The sequence below is a fragment of the Parus major genome, chromosome Z, assembly GCF_001522545.3.
Source record: "Parus major isolate Abel chromosome Z, Parus_major1.1, whole genome shotgun sequence".
Classification (NCBI taxonomy): domain Eukaryota; kingdom Metazoa; phylum Chordata; class Aves; order Passeriformes; family Paridae; genus Parus; species Parus major.
Genome location: NC_031799.1, coordinates 1,995,156 through 2,015,418, shown reverse-complemented (window position 1 = coordinate 2,015,418; position 20,263 = coordinate 1,995,156). Strand labels below are relative to the sequence as shown.

The 20,263-nt window shown below is 45.6% G+C and overlaps 1 protein-coding gene across 3 annotated transcripts; it reads left to right on the top strand.

Moving 5' to 3' along the window:
- The first annotated feature begins 88 nt into the window (after nucleotides 1-88).
- On the top strand, nucleotides 89-13,936 carry HAUS1 (HAUS augmin like complex subunit 1). 3 transcript variants are annotated; one of them, XM_015653575.2, is made up of 9 exons: nucleotides 89-307; nucleotides 4,806-4,980; nucleotides 6,391-6,526; nucleotides 7,826-7,960; nucleotides 8,919-9,042; nucleotides 9,808-9,873; nucleotides 11,109-11,180; nucleotides 12,090-12,137; nucleotides 13,124-13,936. In XM_015653575.2, exons 1-9 carry the CDS (start codon nucleotides 104-106, stop codon nucleotides 13,181-13,183), a joined length of 1,020 nt encoding a protein of 339 aa, XP_015509061.1. In that variant the 5' UTR covers nucleotides 89-103; the 3' UTR covers nucleotides 13,184-13,936. The 3 variants fall into 3 exon arrangements, with proteins under 3 accessions (XP_015509061.1, XP_015509062.1, XP_015509063.1); XM_015653576.3 differs by lacking the exon at nucleotides 89-307 and adding an exon at nucleotides 3,648-3,748 and having other exon boundaries at nucleotides 13,124-13,372; XM_015653577.3 differs by lacking the exon at nucleotides 89-307 and adding an exon at nucleotides 4,603-4,701 and having other exon boundaries at nucleotides 13,124-13,372.
- The last annotated feature ends 6,327 nt before the right edge of the window (nucleotides 13,937-20,263 follow it).

Genomic DNA, 20,263 nt, shown 5'->3' with positions numbered 1-20,263 from the left:
CGCACAAATATGTAGAATATGCAATAAAAATAATGTAAATCATTACAAAATACCTAAAAGAGCTTTTTAGAAAAAAATGCCCGCTGAGGGAGGTATCCTTGAAATGGCCCTGAGCGGGCGGAAGGGGCGGGGAGTGAGGGAGGACCGGAGACGGGACACGGGAAGGAATATACGGACAGGAACTGAGGCGGGGACAGGGACAAGGGCAGGAGTACGGAAAGGAACAGGGACAAGTACAAGGGCACGAAGAGGGACGGGGACGTGGGTAGGGACAACAGCAGGAGCACGGGAAAGAACAGGGACAAAGGTAGGGACTGGGGCACGGAAGAGGACGGGGATAAGGACAGGCAGAGACAGGGACAGACTCAGGGACAGCAGTGTTGTTACCCCGCGGGCTCATTCCTCGGTGTGCAGCACCATTTCACCGAGGCCTGGAATTTCTATCTCTTTTTCTAGTTACCACAGAGCAGCTGGCTCGGTGTCTAGGATACCCATCATCCAAACGTTACTCTTTATACATTTCAACATCCGAAGGCGTCAGCATTCACTGGTTACAAATTGCATAACTTCTCTGTTACTTAGTACCGTTCTATTAACCACAACTTCAATTAATTGCCACTCAGGCTCTTCTTTGGTAGTTAGATCTCTCGCTTCTCCTTTTATTTAATCTGTTTTGAGTTGGTGTCAATGAGATGCTGGCCACAATCTTCCACTGCCAGAATTACTCTTCTCCAAGATACTGTGCAGCCCTGCTGACTTCAGTCCTTGTGGCTCTCATCCAAACAGACCATGTCTCCTGGAATCATCTCAATTTCCTTAAAAATGTCAGCCAAGCATACAATACTCACAATATGCAGCTGCTTAATCATAGTTGTTCTGCTACAGCTACTGATTTAATCCTGGGGGGTGCAAATCTGGGGGGGGCTCACTAGCATGGGTAGGGAAAGGGATGGGTCAGTGACAATGCTGTCTGCAAAAATTTGATTACTTACCTGTTGTGCAATAAGCCAATAATTAGACACACAAAAGAGACATTGATTATTTATTGCAGGGTTTTGCAAGCCTGGGTGCTCAGTGTTATTCCAGAACTATCAAAACACTTCACCATTTATATATTTTAGCATACACAGGAACTAGCAATCACTGGCTAGGTGTTACATAGTTCTCTTATTTATTAGTATTCTATTGGTTAATGATTCTGTTGTTTCTCAGTCTTTCTCTTCTCTTGGGTTAGGGGTTTTTTTGGATCAGTTGTTGCAGATTCCCCCTGCCAGAATTACTGTTTACAGTTAGAGCTGATTTCAGCATGGATGCTGTGTTCACTTTTTTAGTTTCTTCCTCATCTTCGAAGTTCAAGCAGATGTCCCTGTGGCCTGTAAACTCTGCATTCTCTGTGCCCACTATCAGTGGTACATCCTTCCTTCCCAGGCTTTGTTAACCTCCCCCAAGGTCTGAGATCATTGAAGCATATCAAGCCCTAAACCTTGACAAGGCAATTCCACCAGCAGTTTGTTTTCTCTTAACACATGGACATCACTCAGAGCTTGCTTGTTAGCTGCTATCTGTTTAATGGATTAAATCTGGTTGCCCCAAATATAAAAGAAGAGGTTGTTGTGTGCCTCAGACTCCAATAGCTGGATAACTGGAGCCAACCAAGGATTGTTGGTAACCATCAAGGTTTGTTGGTAAAAACATAGCTGTGAATAGGAACAAAATGTGATTGGAGAAGGCACCGTTCAGAGACAGGGCAGCATTTTTCTGGAACAAACATTCTAGTTCCTGGGCTCAAACACAGCACAGGAATAAAGCCGAGAAGCAGTCTAGGACTGTACAGGAAATCAAGACTACCAGACACCCCTGAAGCCCTCCAACCCATTTCCAGAAGGGTCTTGAAGAATGAACTGCTGATGATAAATTTGCATAGAATGTGAGAAAGTTACCTCCAGGGCAAGGAAACTCATCTATAAAAGGTTCCCCCACCAAGACCATATGTACAGGTACCCCAGGACCCTCGACACTTACCCAGCTGGATCAATACTTGAGCCAAGCCTGATGATCACTTTCTTCCTCTCTCCCCTCTTTAATCCTGCTTCCTTCCCTGTCATCCTAGCCCTTTATTCAAAACCCACTGCCATGAGCATATATGAGGAGGTCAGAGATTAACATTAATTTCCATATCAAGTGTGTATTTTAACTTGTGAAACTTTTGGGAGCTCTCTGACTTTGGTTGCTCCTTTTGACCACAATAAATCTTGGATGCTCCATTCCCCTAAAGGGTTGGACACCACACCAAGCTATGTCCAACCTGGGCCAGAGCAGCCAGGAATTCCTTCCCAATATCCCAGCTGGGCCTGCCCTCTGGCACTGGGAAGCCATTGCCTGGGTGCTGTCCCTGCAGGCCTTGTCCCCAGTCCCTGGGCAGCTCTCCTGGAGCCCCTTTAGGCCCTGCCAGGGGCTCTCAGCTCTCCCTGGAGCCTTCTCTTGTGCAGGGGAGCAGCCCCAGCTCTCCCAGCCTGGCTCCAGAGCAGAGGGGCTCCAGCCCTGGCAGCAGCTGCGTGGCCTCCTCTGGGCTGGCTCCAGCAGCTCCACGTCCTTGTGCTGGTGTTGCCCAGGGCTGGGGCAGCTCTGCAGGTGGGGTCTCACCTCAGCACAGGGGCACAGGGGCACAATCCCCCTCAGTTTGAAGCTGGGGGTGATTTTATGTCCCATATGTGAGACAGGACTTGGTCAGGCAGTGAGAAAGTGCTGAAACTCAGGCACAGCGTGGTCGGTCCCTCTGGTAATCCAGAGAGGTCAGTAAAGCCACAGATTCCAGTGGATTCCCCTTCTGGGAATTTAAAAGGTTAATTGAAAAATCCTCAGCTATTTTGGCATGTGTTGTACCAAATGTGATTCTTCAGCAGTTCTTCCCATGCTGATTATTTCGGAAATCAAAAGTGCCTGAAAAAAAACCCCAAACCATCACTCCCCCGGGCTTGACACCCTTTTTCGTGAAAACAATTTTCTGAATACCCGATCTAAACGTGCTCTGGCCCAGCCTGAGGCCGTTCCCTCTCCTCCTGTCCCTGTTCCCTGGCAGCACAGCCCGACCCCCCCGGCTGTCCCCTCCTGGCAGGGAGTTGTGCAGAGCCACAAGGGCCCCCTGAGCCTCCTTTTCTCCAGTCTGAGCCCCTTTCCCAGCTCCCTCAGCCGCTCCTGGGGCTCCAGCCCCTTCCCCAGCTCCGTTCCCTGCCCTGGACACGCTCCAGCCCCTCGGTGTCTCTCCTGTGCTGAGGGGCCCAGAGCTGTCCCAGCACTGGAGGTGCCTCAGCAGCGCCGGCACAGGGGACGGGCCCTGCCCTGGGGCTGTGTCACACCTGGCTGGCACAGCCCAGGGGCCACTGGCCTCTTGCCCACCTGGGCACCCCTGGGCTCCTGTCCAGCCGCTGGCACCAGCACCACCAGACGACTTTCTGCCGTACTTATCGCTGTCTTCCTCTTGCATCTCTTATGTTTCTTTTTGCGGTTGTTTGGGTTCGCTTGGCGTTTCTTAACATATTCCCTTAACTAAGAGACGACTCGATTCAGACTGTTTAGCATCCCGATTCACCCTTTAACGCTTTCTCAGGACTACTTTTCCCACCTCCGTTGTACCCCACTCCCGCCGGCCCGCCCCTCAGGCGCCCGCTCCCGTCAGGCTCCGGGCGGCATGGCGGCAGCGGCGGCGCCGGAGGAAGCCCGCGATCCCTTTGAGGAGAAGCTCATACGGGTAACGGGGGCCGGGGGGGGCTCGCTTTCTCTCATCACAGTTTCCCTACGCACACACACACACACATATCGTTCGTGCTGTTTGCGCCGAAGCGTGCGGTGGTTTTCTCCGTTGCTGCTTGTGTAGGTCGCTGAGGAGCGGGCACGGCAGCGGGATGAGGAAAGAGATGCTAGGGAAAAAAACCCCACAAACTTTTAAAATTATACGGCTGCTTCCATTCTCTGTCAGGTTTATTAGGCAGGTTTATGTAAGAGTTTATGGTCTTAACGCTTCCATGTTCTTCATTTATTATTGGTCGCAATCTAACCTTTCTATTCTAATTTGGTTGGATATTAGGGGAAAATTTCTTCGCTCAGAGGGCTGCCCAGCCCTGGCACAGCTGCCCAGGGCAGTGGTGCAGTCCCCATCCCTGGAGGGATTTAAAAGCTGTATGAGTGTGGCACCTGAGGGCATGGGTCAGTGGTGGCCTGGGCAGTGCTGGGGGAATGGTCGGACTTGATGATCCTGGAGGGCTTTTCCAGCCCAAACAATTCTATCATTCCAGAATCACAGCCCTACGTGAGAGCACTGTGTTGATCTCTTATTTCTGACCTTGTTTTCGATGAAACTGCTTTGCAAGGTTTGTGCCTGCACATTGTGGTGACTCTCTCCCACTCTCCTGCAGAGAGTGTTCCCAGTGATGGCTTGGACACTTTTATCTCACACGCTTTAACACAGTGTTCACCAGTTTTCCAAACACCCATTCAACATCTCTTGGGTTATTGCTGTGTCTGTAGACAACAGGTTATGTGAATAAACAGTTTTATCACATTTTGATAAGCAGGTGCACAAAGAAATGCTGGAGACTAAAAGAGATACAATGTAGTCTTCTGGACCACAGAATATGTTTAAAGAAGAGGGAAAGGAATTTTTCTTCCCTTTTCCCACCCAGTACTCCTGGACTGATGTAGGAGGTACCCTTCAAGAATGCAGAGTTTGCATTTGTTTACGTTTTTTGCATCTATCAGCTATTTTCTGTCATTTCACATGATTGTCTTTTGTCTACCTTCTCTGGCAGGTTACCTTATGGCTAAAGAAAATATATGGGGATATGCCTATTCCAGAGTATGAGGTGAATGAAAGGACGGTGGATATTTTGCATGAAGTTATGGAGTGCAATGAAGAGAGAGACAACGACGTTACATTGCTGATAGAGGACATGAAGGACCGGACAGCCAAATACGAAGAAGAAGGTGAGTTTGAAGCTTCATCTCTCAGTTCCATCAAAGCTAGGCTTTTCTGACTGATCCTGAAGATTGTATTTGTTAAAAACTTAGATATATATAAAATAATATGTAATTGAAACAGACTCAGCTTTTTTTTCTGATGCACTTTTTACTATAATGCATCACACACTTCCTTTCAGCTAAATTTACTGTGTCATGAGATAGGTCAAGGACAATTTTTTAAACCATCTTGTAAATGTGGACAAACAGGTTAATTGCTAAAACCTCATAGTCAGCTGGACTGGATAGCACAGGATGGAAATATTGCCTGGATAGAGAGGGAATTGTCTCTGCAGCTCATTCAAGAATCTGAACTGGTGTTAAGCCACTGTTAAAGAGGAGGCTCCCTGGAGGAACCTGAAACAACATCAAGGTGATTAAGTTGTGCTGAAGCTGCCTAGAGTGACTATTTTATGTTTTGTTTGGATTTTTCTTGAGCAAGTGAGTGATTCAGAGGACCATAGTATGTTTTTAGCCTACATAATAAAGGACTGTCCCTTCCCAGGCTTTTCTCAGGAAAAGCCTTTTCTTTGTAAAGGCTGGCATAGTACACATGAAGGTGTTTTTTGTAAGAAAACTTGTTTGGTTTTTTGTTCCTTCAAGTGCCTTGCCACCAAACAAAAAAAAGATGGAGACAGACTTCCTGGGTCTGTGTCTTGGTTTAGGGCAAATTTAGGAGAGAACCTCCAAATGGGGTTCCCCCAGAAAAGCAAAATTCAAACAGCCCCTCTGCCAACTGGTTCAGGAAAAAGAGATTTCATTGGAGAGAAGTGGAAAAATCAGGGAACTCCTCTGCCTAACCTAGCTAAAAACTAACTAGCAATAAAAGAGAAGCTCTGTCCCGCTGTCTGTTTATGCTGCGGACACTGCAGTCCAGGAGCAGGATGCGGGGGAGTGATGTTTTTCCTCAACACAAATCATGCCCTTCTTCTTCCCCCACTTCACTCTCAGAACCAGTCTTAAAGGTGCAGAACTTAATATATAACATAAACCAGACGATTGGGGATACCAGTATCATAAAGCCACCCCAGGACAGTCTGCCATGAACAAGGCTCAGGCTGAGCTTTGTGGAGAGATGACCAGCATGTGCTCATTGCTGTAGCACAGTGGTGAGCTCTTGTTTGTCTGATGTCAGACAGGCTGGTCAGGGAGGGAGTGGAGTAGTGCTTTCTCCCATTATACACTGAATTTGTTTGATAAATGGATATGTGGCAATAGTTGGGCATATTTAAGCCTTTTTTTAAAGTGTCTTTTTCCCTCAACAACAGGTAGGTAGCCAAGTTCCTGGTGTGGGATTGGGTTCTAGCTTTGGAAAGTTCCATAAAAGAAAAGCAATATTTAAAAAAATCAGTACTTTGGGTTGTGTATATTTTCCAGCTAAGTACTGGCAGGATATTCTTGGAGAAGGCTTGGGTCTCTCTGAAGGCAGTCTGTCCCTAGAAGCCATCACAGACCTCACTGATCTGGTAGAAAGTGCAATGGAACTCAAAGTGGAGGACACGTCTCTTACCAGGTAGGGCTTCACACTCTGCATTCATGGTAATGGTCTGTGCTGTTTTCCTTTGTTTTTTCACATCAGCAGCTTCAAACTTGACACTAGGAATCTTACTTGTCAGGCTTATTTTTCACCCCTTGGGCAGCTTTGGGGTGCATGGAAACTGAACACAATGTGCTGGTGTCGGGCGATTGATGAGACAGAGTCTCCATGATTTGCATCAGTGAAGCCATTTCCGCTATAGCTAAAATTAGAAACAATTATGTTTCTTAGTAGCATTGCTAAATCATAGCCCTGCACAGACATGAACAGTCCTGCATGATTTGTCTCAAACAAAGCATACCAAGCACACCGTTATCTCCTCCTCATTCAGGGTTCTGCCTTAGCTTGCCAGGGCTTGTGGTCCATTGAAGCTAGCACATCCACTTCTGTAATGAGTTCAGTAGTACTTTGAGTCCTGTTTTCTAGCTGTATTCCCACATGCTAGCTCTAGGTTATCCCAGCACAGGAATAGTCTGAAGCCTGAGAAGGACTGGGATGGAGTTAAATCTCTCCTCTATTTTTCATGCTTTTGTGGTCAGTGGCTGCAGGCTGCTACCATTTGGACTGCTGTGCCAGGTCCCCCAAGCAGTGTTCATACTGCTTAAGCGGAGACTGAGGAACTGTGACTTGTCTTCTAGTCTCAGCTCGTCATGCTTGTCTGTCTCATGTGGCCTCAGTTCATGTGAGGAGATTCCCTCTGCCATGGAGAAATGGCATCTGTTAGTCTGGTCTCCTTGGACCTCTCTCCCTATCATGGCTTTGGCCCATGACACTGCAGCACTTGCAGCAAAGAAGAGGCAAAAATCTGCCTTGGAATCCAATTTTTATGTGATATTTAGGGTCTTGATTCTTACAGCTCTCTTCCTGAGCTGGAGGGGTAAGAACTTTGGGACACTTGGGAAGAGGAAGGGACTCAGATGCTGCTGGGCACATCTTGTGACCATGTATCTTCAGGGACTGAATACAGTTTCTCTCACGGGCAGTGGAGCAAGCTGGGAGTGGAGCACATGGTGGTTTCAAACCCAATGGTTTTATTCATCACAGTGCCAGTTGTTGTTCACTTACTCAGGTTGCTGGGCTGTTTTCCCTTCCATGTGGAAATCTGTGTTAGTTACAGAAATCAAATTCCATTAATGTCTTACTGTAATTTACTCCTTCCATAACATCAGGAGGAAATTAAGTCATTCATGTAAAGTGTGCAGAGAAGAATAACATTAACTGTGACTTTCAGAAAAGCCTCCTCCTAAGCATTCACATTGATTCTCTCCTCACCAGCTTCTACAGTGCCATCAATAAGATGACCTCGGAATTGTATGAAACAAAATCAGAAAACGAAGAACTGGAACTGGAATTGAACACCCTCACAAAAAAGCTAACTTCAGCACTGATGATGGAAAAGAAGTTAGAGGAGTGAGTAACAGATGAGGAAGAGGGAAAGATTAAAGTAATACCAGTGATCTCTGTCTTGGGCAACATCGGTTGTGATAACTAGCAAGGGTAACTGAATTTTTGGGGGTTTGACACATCTCCAGTTCAAAGTATTTGGAAGTATCTATCAAAACCCATGTGTTATGGATACTTTCAGTAATCAAAAGAGATCTGGGAAAGCACCAAACCCCATTATTTTAAAGCAAAAGTGATCTACAAGCAGTTTTCAGATACGAGTTTGCAGCTTCCACCAGTTGCTTTTGTCTGAGGTTGAAGACAAATCTGATTTGCTCAGCACATTTATCATGGGCTCTGTAGTCAGACTGAGGGAGGCAAAACAAAAACCATTCCCAGTTAAGAAGTTCCCTTAACCACTGTGTAGAAGATAATAGTAATAATAGCAATAACTCTAAAAAAAAAATCAGTGTCAAGTCCATTCCCTGAAGGCTATAGTCTGAAGTGCTTTGCCAGCAAGATCAACCGCAGCTTTGAGCAGAGGTTGGCCCAGATGCTGTCCACATCTCCCTTCCAGTCTAATTATTTGTGAGGTGTTTTTTTGTTCTTTTAAAGTGGTAGTTTGGCGTGTAGAAGAGATTCCCATATGCTTTGTGCAGATTTGCCTCCCCTTGATCTGAGGTTTAGCACATGTAACAGGTCTCTAAGTGAGTCAGAGAATTATGCACAATACTTTTACCCTTTGCTTTTAGGCTTAATGGCTTTCCCTTTTCCCACTCTTTTCCCTGGTCTGTGGGGTTCTGAAAGTAACAGCTGTGTATGATTCTACTGGAAAATCTCACAGGGAAATACGAGGTTTTCTCCATTTTTTTCTTTCTTGTGTTGGTTGTATTTCAGGGTTTAGCTTTAGCGTAGGTAAGTAACAGTATTTGTATACTGATATATCTTTGAATGTAACAGTTTTTTCTTTCTGTATTTTTTTAAGGGATATTGAAAAATTAAAGGAATCTCAGGAAGCAGAAAAGGCTGAAGCTGAGATTCAATTAAAGGACTTGAAGTTCCTGGAAAATAAATCTGTGGATCTAAAAATAAGGATCAATGATGCTGAGGTAGGTGGAAGAAATTCCTACAAGACACTGCAATGAGATGATACAGGTGTGGTTTGTTGAGCCCATATTTGTAGTTACAGAGACATTCCATAAGCTTCCTAAACTCCAGGACTGGGGACTCTTGGACTAACAGGACAACATGTGTAAATATAGTCCAGTGTTCAGTTGTCCCTGCTGATCTCTTCTCAGCATATCCTGTGATCAGTACAGTGCTCTCTCCTCATTCCCTGGGAAACTCTGTTAGCTGGGATTACCTGGTGGTGCTTGTGAGCTACTGTCCTACAAGAGAACACAGAGAGCAGCTGATTCACTGTGGTAAATTGTGTCTCAAAATAATGAATATGACCCATTTTTTGAAAAGAAAGGATGACCAAATGCAGAAAGCAGAAGTTGTACTGCCAGCTCCTTCACCTTCACTAAATGATGAAGGACGTGTGAATGCCTCATTTAATGCTTGGATGCTGTCTGATACCTTGACAAATACGAAATGAAAAGTGTTGTATTAGAGTTGACATTTTCCTGAGAAGCCTTTCTTCAGCTTTGCCATGTGCCCTTCTCCCACTACTCTTTAGGAAAGACTTGTTATTCTTAATACAAATTTTAGCAGCACCTCATTTTATACACCAGCTATAGTTGTGGCTCAAATTGCCACACATTTCTGCTGTGAACTACCTGCGTTCTTCTCTGCTTGTTTAGATAAAAACAGAAGGAAATGGTGAAATCTTTCTTCTTCTTGTTGCACTTTGTGACCTTTCCTCTTTGCAGGAAAAGCTTGTTGCCATGGGGATGGACCAATCCCTGACACATGAGGCACTCATGAAATCGTCTGAGGTAGGTTTTTGGGTACAAGAGGGATGTTTTTACAGTGGGACAGGCCAGGCTTGCTTGTGGGGTGCTTTCAGGAGTTGTAGCTTGCTTTTTGGTTGCTTGAACAAATCTTAATGGCCAAAGGAAGCACAAATACAAATCCTGTGGATGGATTGAACCTGTAGACAAACTGGGCTCTTTTGGGTGGGTTTGTGTCTCCTAGAGAGTGTACATTCTCCTAGAGAGTAGACATTCTACTGGAGAATTTCCACAGAATAAACTCCCTGCCACTGAAAACAGATCTGCATCCTTTATTTCTGGTCTGTTATAAACACAGTGGATATTCTGTGGACTATATCCCATTCAATGGCTACTTGTGTATTGCAGTTTCTTGATAGAATGACACATGTGAGTCTTTTTATTTTGTGTGAAATAAATCTCTTCAAAACACTTCAAGGGGATAAGGACAAGTGAAACCCAAATTCTGAACCACTGAGTGCTAATTTTTTTGTTGTGTCTTTAAATGTAACATTTTTCAATAGTATGGTAGGCCTAGTGGAACACATGCTAAAGAAAAAGCACATTTCTTGAGTTAGAAACTACAGATTTTACAGCTTTGTGCTATGCATTCAACACATCTTCATTTTTGCTATTAATGTAGTGGGAATTCAGTCTTCTCCTCATTACTTTAGCTATCTTTTTCTCTATGTTTCCAAGTGGAGCAGTGAAAATAGTTTTCCTGATTTCTGTGTTGTGGTTCTCACCAATCAGCACTGGGTGGCAGTGCTCACATTGCCCAGTGTTACAGGAGGTACTGACCAGAACTAATTCTTGTTGGAATTTTGCATCCAAAAAGCCACAGGCAAATTTTTTAAGCTTGTCATCTTCTAGAGCCCAAGCATAAGGTAAGGTTTGACTCTGACATTCATAGAACTGCTTTGCCAAGACATCAGTGAAATGGACAGCACAAATGACTTAATCTTTTTTATTTAACTTGCATTATTTGAAAAGAGTTCAGAACTGTGGAAGGTACTCAATTTGCAGCCCCAGAGAGAAATTGCTTCGCCTTGATAAGCATAAGGGAGAGTCTTTTTGCTGCTGTATGTGCAAAACTTCAGTCTTCCATGTGTTTTATACATGGATGGGATGAAAGCTCTCAAATTCTGAAATGCTGTAGATAACTGTGGATCTATCTCATTCATTTCCATCAGTTCTACAAGTAATTCGCTATAATATGGTCTGCTTTGCTCTCTCTGCAGGAACTGGCTGCACTGGAGAAAGAAATTGAGCCATTGAAGAATGAAGTGGCATCCTACCATGATTTACCTCTTGTAACTATTTATTCCACTGTTACATTGTATTTGCCATCAGGTTAATTTTAGTGGACTTCAGAATGTAAAGGATATAGTTGTGATGGTTTTGGTGAACAGATAGATGTCCTACAGGTCTGTTAATGATGCAAACCAAAGACTTAATCTCTATTTATTAATCAAAGCCAAGAAATTAAGTTTCTGTGTCAGGCAAACTTTTTTTCTAACAAAGTAGACAGATTTGCTGGGTAAATTAGTATTCAGGTGAATTATCTAGAAATTGGAGAAAGAAATATGGACGAAAAGGCATCCCCTAGTCTAACCAACTTTTTGAGGTTTACCAGTACTTTAGCTGTAACTGTCATTGGGCTGTCGGTATGGTGGACACAGCACGTGGTGCAGAGTTTGGAGCTCTGAACAGGATTTTAAGGATCCTGAAGAAATAGCCAAATGTAGGTTTTGTCCCCTGAACTGGCTGTTCCATCATTTTCTTTGGTTTCTCTTGAGGGTGCTGGGTATTCAGCTCTATGAAAATGCAAGTTTCATACAAACACCGATGTCTTGTTCCTAGAAAAAAAAAAAAAGAGGCTGTGGGTAGAAAAGTGGGACTGCTGCTCTGTTTAATCCATCTTCCTCCAAGAGGCAGCTTCTTCCTTCCCTCAAGTGGAACAGGAAGTTCAAATGCGAGTAGGTTCTCCGGTTCCCTCCTGCAGCATTTTGAAAAATGCATGATTGCCCAAACCAAACCAATACTAGGCTTTTAATGGCAGTTAAAACTTCTGCAACCTTCTGCATGTGAAGTGTGTAGATAAAACTTCATTAATCGTCCATTAATTCACCTGAGGCTCATCATTAGACTCTATTTATAAAGGTTCAGGGACTCTTGTTTCCTGGTGAAGAACTGATTTTTATGCCGTTTTCTCTCATTAGAGCATTCCCCTGGCACGAGTGAAGGTTGAAGAAGCGAGAAAAGAACTTGTAAGAGTTTTTTTATCTTTTCAGGAGCTACATGTATTTATTGATTACAGATTTACCCACCTTAGACTGTAGTCTTAATGTTCTCATAGGGAAATTTGGTGAGGCAGAAGTTGTAGGTACTGATCAGGGGGACTGGTGGAGTGATGTCTGAGCTGCAAAGGCAGTAGGGCACAGTGTGGATTAGGTAGCTATATCACCATGAATTTTGCCCATTGGAATGTTTATTCGCTCAGTGTAGGTGTCAGAAGCTCCCTTGCTCTTCCTGAGCTCTGCGAGGGTTCCAGGGGCCATATTTTAGTCAACAGCCAATTTTAGCTGCCTTGTAGACTGCGATGGGGACCTTCCCCTGTAAAACAAAGTGCCCATTTCCTCCATGCTTGTGTAATCTGCCATGTAGCTGTTGAGCCAAACACCATAAAGCTGTTTGGGAAGTTCATACATAGCTTTCCTGTGTGAGCTGGGCCATATTTGAGCCCCATAAAACATTCCTTTGGGAATACTTTGGGAATACATGTTTTCATTCCTTTGGGCTACTGCCTGCTTGCTCATAAAGCACAGGTGGTAAGCTTTAAACCTGTGATCAAAAATCACAGGGAGGTGAGAGTATTTTGCACATTTCCAGGTGAGACTGCCAGAGTTGGTACGCCACTTATTTTTGATTCAGGAGTATAAGCTCCCCTTCCCAGCCTGAGGCTGTTCTGAGATCAGAACACTCACCTTTGGGGAGGACCTGTGAGCTGGGAGGTGTCCAAAATCACATTGGGGCACAGAGTAGAGGCAGCTGAGCTTGCCCAGCCCTTCATTTGGAGGTCTCCCTGTGGCTGTCTGCCCTTTGCAGTGACAGATCCGTCCAGCTCAGCACAGGGGTTAACCCATCACTGCTGACAGCCTCCCAGGGTTTGGTCACTGCAGATGTGTTTGTTTACCAGCACTGTCTAGAAACTGTCTCGTGGTCCCTGATTCCTCTTGGTTTTCTCTCCCGGTAGAAAGCCTTGGAAGAAGAGTTAACAAGGGAGGTCCAGGCTCTGCCTTTTGAGAAGATATAGCCCAGCAAGCCCCAGTTCACCTCAAGTGGCCTATGTGGAACATGTTTTTCCTTCTGTTGCCTACTTGTACATAGCAATGCATTTCAGAACTCTTACTGTACCTTGGCAGCTTCCTGCTGTGTTCTTCTCTCTGTTGGCCTTGTGCTTGTAAACTTCACCTACTTTTCATTAAATAATCTCCACACTTCCTCTTGTCTTTACAAGTTATTTTTTCCTCTGTGATACACACCTGTAAAGCAGCTCTGTGGATAGTGCAGGCATATTTTTAAAACCAAAAATAAACCACACAGTAAGACCTTTCTAGATCTTGCAGAACCATTCTAGGACATGATGGTTTTGAAGTCAGATTGACCTTAACAATTCTACCTCAAATGTGATCTTCCATGAGGGTTCCCTGAGCTCTGTTACTTCCACACCACACCAGCCTTCCGCACTTTCAGAAGCATTTTGCGCACTCCAGCTCTTAGAAGCTGTTTGGTACCAAAGCTGAAAATCAGCACATCTCCTGTTGATTGGGAAAAAGCAACATCTGGAAATAGTGGTAGCACCTGAGGACATTGAGCATGGGCCTGTTTGTCCTGGGAAGCATCCAGGCAAATAGTGGTGCTCTCAGTGACAATCTGTTTGCAATTGGAGTTGCAAGAGATTATGGCCATGACAGCTGCTGCTTCAGTGCAAAAGTTGATTTTCCACCGATCTGCAGGAAGAGAGATTCAAAATTACACTGGTGTCAATAAAATACCACAAGTGTGATCTCTGTCCTCTGTTTTTTTTCTTTGATGGGGAAGAATTGAGGGATGCCCAGTGGGCCACGATCCATGGGAATCTCCAGCTTCTTTCATACAGCAGAAGGAGTTTAGTTCCAGGTGTTTAAATCAAGCTGTGAGGAAAGGGTGAGTTGCCTTTATCTCCTTCTGGGGTAGGAAACGAGGGCAAAAGCAAGTGGAAAATTCATGGGCTAAACTGGCTCAAGAGAAATTACCTCCAGAGGTAGCTGATGTGAAGTTTGGAGCAGGCACCCTAGTGCAGGTATGATTACAGGTACAACTACTGCTTATGAGTAAAACCCACACAAAAGCCATGGGAATGGTGTTTGAATCTGGAAAGAACAAGAATATAATCTGCTTCTCCTGTTGTGGTAGGGGAAATTGTAGTCTTGGAAGACATCAGAACATGGCTGGGTAGACATCAAAGAATGGTGTAAGAAAACCAGTTCAAGGCACTGGAGGTCATAACCTGGCAATTAAGGAATTTTAATAAGTGGAAGCTCTTAAAAGCAGGTTAGAAATTATTTGCTTGAGTGTTTTAAATGTGAGGGAGTGTTGATCATGCTTTGGGATACAAAGATGGGATAGATGGGGCTTGAGGGTGCTACCAGCCCTCATTTTTAATGAGAGCCTCAAGACTTAGTTGGCTAAGATTAGCAGACTTTTTATCTCACACATGTAACCATAACTCCAGGCTTGGGAGGATTTCCTGGGGACTGTGGCACTTCCATAGCTCCACCTCATCCTGAAGTGCTGGGCTGGTTGTGAAGCCTGGGGCTGTTCTCCCCATGCCTGCGGAGCAGCTGCACCGCTTCCCCGGCTGCTGATATTTCACAGCATGTGAAGAGCCTGAATCTAGAGAGCAGCAGGGCCAGACTGTCTGGAGAGCTGCCCAAACACAGCCACGTGTTGCTTCCTAGCACTGGAAACTCAAGCAGGGAAAAAAAAATCCCCAGCAGCTGCATCCGAGCCGTGTGTCACAGCTGAGCCGTCCCCAGTGCACGCAGCGTAAATCAGAGGACAGCTGTCAGGTCCAACTGCTCAGCTCGTGATGGAAATTGGGAAAAGGCAAATCAACGAGATTTGTGGAGCCCTTTGGAAAGGTTTCTTAGCTCTTTGGTTTTGCATGGGGAGCCCTCTCCTTATGGTGTTTTGGGACAGACGAGCTTTTCCCAGGTGGGGATGGGATGCCAGAGGAGGACCAGCTTGCTGAAGTTCTGCTGAGACAGGAGCACATCAGGCTGGCTGAGAAAACCCCTGATTCTGGGCTTCCCCCTCTGCCCTGGCAGCTGTTGAATGTTTCCACGGGGGTCACAGCGGGTGGCTGCCAGCTGGACCTTTGGCTGTTGCATAATAATCATCCATCTGAGAGGGACATGAGGGTGGGGAGGCCTCTGCTGCTTCAGTGTCCCTGCAGGGCCCATCACCTGCTCCACTCTGAGCTCTCAGACTGAGTTTTGGAGACACCTGTGTTAACACCTGCAAGATGAGAGCAGGTGCAGGGCCAGGCTGAGCTGCAGACTGCATTTTCCCAACAATGTGTAAAAAGGTGTTCATGTTTTATTGCCCTGTGCTCAATTCCTCCACCTGGAAATCATGAGGAATTTCACCAGAAAAGAAACCAGAAAATCCTCAAAAAATCCCCAAACAAACAACAAAAACAAAAAAATATAGAGGAATTAAAATTATGAACTAGCTGTGAAAAATGGGGCTCAGCCTCAAGTGAAAACTCATACGCATTTAACCACAAATTGACATACTGTTCTTATTAGGCCAATATGCAAAATAATAACTGCTTTAGAAAAAAAAAATAATCTGCAAACTAGCAAAGTATTGTGGATCTATTTAAAAGAAAACATTTAGATGCTAAACCAAGAATAATTAAGGTAAAATGCTAGAAAAATGCAGAATCCATCAGGCAAATTTAGGGCTTCTAAGCTGACATGTATATCTTTATACTTAAAAAGCCTTGAATCAAAAGGTGTGGATGGAATCTCTTTTGACTGTATCTTTTGGCTAGTACTATAGAAATATTCCATCTGTTGCAAACATTTCATTGTGGTTCTTTTCCAGTCTTCCTTTGACTGAAAGTATAAAAAAAAAAATCTTCTTTTATCTATACAAATCCTTTGGTAGATGTAGGATATTAAGATGGAACTTTGATTAAAAATAACTAAAAATATTAAAAGTTTCAAGATTTCTTTTAAAAGTAAGTTGGTTGCATTTGGTACCTTCTCCAGTAAAGCACTCTAAATATCTTGATACTCAGTGCTGTTCTGGGTACTTATAAGCAAAATTTTTTGTGTCAAATGACAAGTGTGTAAAAGATCTTTCAAATTACATTTAGAACTGAATAGGTCTTAAAGGTCTGGGAAGTGTTTTGTATTTATAAGCTATTCTTTGAATTTTTAAAATACAGGGTCAGCAGTGAAACAATAGTGATCCTGGTCTGTGTGACCTTGCAGGAAATCCTTCACTTTGCCTCCAAGCAGGCAGCCACTCTTAGTAACTTCAATTAACTTCAGAAACATTTCTTATTTTGTTAAATGCTCATTTCTCTAAAGAATTTCAATACTTGGCTGTGTTTCTGCTCCTCCAATTGATAAATATTTCTGCTACACAAATATTTCTCCTAATTTGCTCCTCTGTGAGTAAGCAGAGGCTTTACCAATTCGAGTGTGTTTAAAGTAAGACTTCTGATTCCTTCTGTCTTTGCCAGGTAGCACCTACATGGGAGGACATGGTGCTGCCTCCCTCTGCCTTGAAGTCCTTCAGCATTGCACTGTCCTGAACTGTGTAAAACCTAATAAAAAAAACATCCAGCAACTCCAAAATGACAAACTAATCTAATAAATGCTTCCTCTAGCCCCTTGATAAATCCGCCTCTAATGCTAATGAAGCAGCTGTGCTGGTTAATTGGATTATGTTGGCTGATAAAACCTAGCAGAGAGGAAATGTTTTATTTCTTTTCCTTCACAAGGAGATGCTAGCTGTACTTCAGGGATGGATGAACACTCTGGTGGTTCTGGACACCTTTTCCATGCTCCCTGTTTGGCCACTGCTGTGGCTGCAGGGGAGCTTGGGTGACCTCAAGAGAAGCAGGGGGATGGCTTGGCTGGGTATCAGCAGCACATTTGTGATTTCAGAGTCTTGGAAAATAGGTGTTTAATGTTGCTTGGAAAGTGAAGCTTCCTTTGCAGAGGATAGGGTTAGCAATGTGCCTATGGATGCCTCGGAGATGGGCTTTTGAAAAGTCATTCTTCAATCTGCAGCCAGAGGGAAACTTTTGGCCTGGGGCTGGGAAAGAGAAGGGAGCAGGGACAGAGGAGGGCCTGGAAGACCTTTATGAGGCAAAATCACAACCAACTTTTACTTTGACAAGAGAATGTGGCTCAGGGTTGTGCTCCAGCACTGAGCTGATTTCCTCCCATTGTCTTTGGGGAAGCGCCAAGATTCCCTTTGCTCAACCACATTTCTTCCTGATGGAGGAGTTCTTATCACGTCCTTGTGGGGTAACTAACGCTGAAATCATTGCACTCTTGGCAGACACAGTCAGAGAGCGATAATATGGAGCCAGAGGAGCCCAGAAGATGTGCTGGACTGTACTCCCAAAATTCCTGGAGCCAGCACCACCTCCAGCCTTTCCTATTCGCTTCCTAATCTTTCAACCCAATCTCTCTGATGTTTCAGAATGAGTCCCCTGGTATTTCCCCTAATCTGGCATTTAAAATCTCAGGCAATAAAGCTTTCACCACTTCCCTTAGGGAGACGATTTTCCAGCCTGTGGCTCTCCATTCAAAAGCTTTCCACACGGATTCTCAGCTTAGACATGCCCTTCTGTAATTTCACCCCTTTAAAATCATTAATGTATCCCCAGCCTTCTCCCTTGATGCCACTTGCTTCACTCAGACATTTACAGATCACTGGTGTCTCCCCGCTCAGTTTACTGATTCCTCGGTACTTGAAACACTTAGAATTCCTTTCCCTCTCTTTTGTAAAGCCTCCAGCCTGCCGATTCTTTCAGCCGTGGAGTCTTGGAGCTCCTTCCCGTGTATCACTCTTCCTGCAAACCCAAGGCAGATGCTCACCGCCCTCGCCCATGTCCTTATGCTTTCCTGTACTCCGTCCAAAACTGCACCGCCTGCTCCCAACGCCTGTGAGCTGCGTGGTGTCCTCCGGGTGTCTTTCTTTCAGGAGCCGTGCCTCCAAAGCACATTGTTCCCTGGAAATACAGCTTCTGGATTTTCTCCCCCTCCAGCCAGCTGAGTGATGAAGGTTGATGTTTCAAGCCGCGTAAGAAATCCGAGCGGGCTCTGGATTCTTCCCCAGCACGGAGAAGGTTTTGTCTTTGTACAGATTTTTTTAGTGATTTCCTTCATGCTGACACCACAAATAATGCGTTCACCTTCCCTGATGGGACGCTTTGTTTTTACATATTTGGTGGGAAGTACCTCGCAAAGTAGCGGTTTAAAAAAATAATCCTGGATTCCTGAATGCGTGGTTCTGCTTCTAGCTGAATCTCTTCATCTCTCCTGTTGTGGTAAATGCTTCTGAGGTGGCATGATGTCTGCTTTTCCCGAGCCAATGCACATGATTTGGGTGGTGGTGCAGGTAAATTTCCCTCAATTTTCCGTGCTACCAGCCCTGGACTGAGTCTGTGCCACGAGCAGATCTACGGTGCATGCTTAACTCTTGAATTTCCCAGGTGTTCCTAGCCCTGATCAGGATTCATGGACCATGCTGAAATTATTTCCTGCCACTTTTCTGAGTCTCAGGGACGACATCTGCACTGTGCAGGACAGGGGTGCAGAACAGGACAGTGTTTAACGAGAGCACTACAAAGTTTAAGTGTGCAATACAGTGATTAAAATGTGCATTACTATCATTAAAGACGGCATTACAGTGTCACTCTGATGGCATAGCATGCTTCCCGCACACAGTCCGAGGGGCTTCGGTCTCCAGGTGTGCCTTCCAAACCCAGAGATCCCGGGATTCTGTGGTCTCAGGGAGCGCAGGATCACCAGGATCGGTGTCCAGGGGAGAATGTGCTCCAAGTGTGTGAGGGGTGCTGGTGGGTGTGTGTGACACTGACAGGGACAGTCAGTGACAAGGGACAGTGATAGGGACAGGGACACAGTGACAGTGACTGTTACCGAGTGACAGGGACAGTGATAGTGACAGGGACACTGACAGTGACACAGGGGCAGTGACACAGAGCTGGTGACACAGGGACATAGGGACAGTGACAAGAGACTCAGGGACACAGGTGGAACAGAGGCATACAGACACAAGTGGACATAGACACAGTGACACTGACACAGGGACAGGGACACAGGCACACAGACACAGGTGGACACAGGGACACAGAGACACAATGACACTGACATAGGGACAGGGACACAGGGACACAGGGACACTGACATAGGGACAGGGACACAGGGACACAGGGACACAGGGACACAGGGACACAGAGACACAGAGACACTGACACAGGGACAGGGACACAGGCACACAGACACAGGTGGACACAGGGACACAGAGACACAGTGACACTGACACAGGGACAGAGGCAGAGACACAGGTGGACAGGGACAGGGTGACACAGTGCCACTGACACAGGGCCAGGGACATAGGCGCCCAGTGACAGTGACACAGTGACACAAGGGACAGCGATGGTGGCCCAGTGACACACAGACACAGGCACAGGCAAACAGTGACACAGGGACACAGTGGCAGGGACATGGACACACAGGGACACAGATACAGAGACAGGAACATAGAGACACTGTAGCATGGGGACACGGGCACACAGGGACATAGGGACATAGGGACACAGGCACATCAGCAGACAGGGACACGAGGACACAGGGACACGGAGACGTGGTGACATAGAGACACAGGATCACAGGTGCCCAGGGACGGGAACATAGGGACACAAGGACACAGGGACAGATGGACACAGGGGCACAGGCACACAGGGACACAGGTGCATGGACATGGGAACACGGACATGGGGACACAAGGACACAGGGACACAGAGATGTGGTGATACAGAGACACAGGAACACGGGGACAGGGACAGGGATACAGGGACACAGGGATAGGGACACGGGGACAGGGACACAGGAGGACAGGGGCAGAGGGACAGAGGGACAGAGATACAGGGACATGGGGACAAGGACACAGGGACACAGGAAAAGAGAGATAAAGGGACAGGGACCCGGGGACAGGGACACAGGCACAGAGGTACAGGGACACAGGGACACGGGGACAGGGACACAGGGACAGAGGGACAGGGACAGAGGAGACAGGG

What these genes read in the sequence shown, in the direction of transcription:
- HAUS1 (XM_015653575.2), top strand. Translation starts at nt 104, where the DNA reads ATGGCCCTGAGCGGGCGGAAGGGGCGGGGAGTGAGGGAGGACCGGAGA. An exon ending in TAAGGATCAATGATGCTGAG is followed by an intron (nt 9,043 to 9,807) that starts GTAGGTGGAAGA and finishes TCCTCTTTGCAG; the next exon opens with GAAAAGCTTGTTGCCATGGG. An exon ending in CACTCATGAAATCGTCTGAG is followed by an intron (nt 9,874 to 11,108) that starts GTAGGTTTTTGG and finishes CTCTCTCTGCAG; the next exon opens with GAACTGGCTGCACTGGAGAA.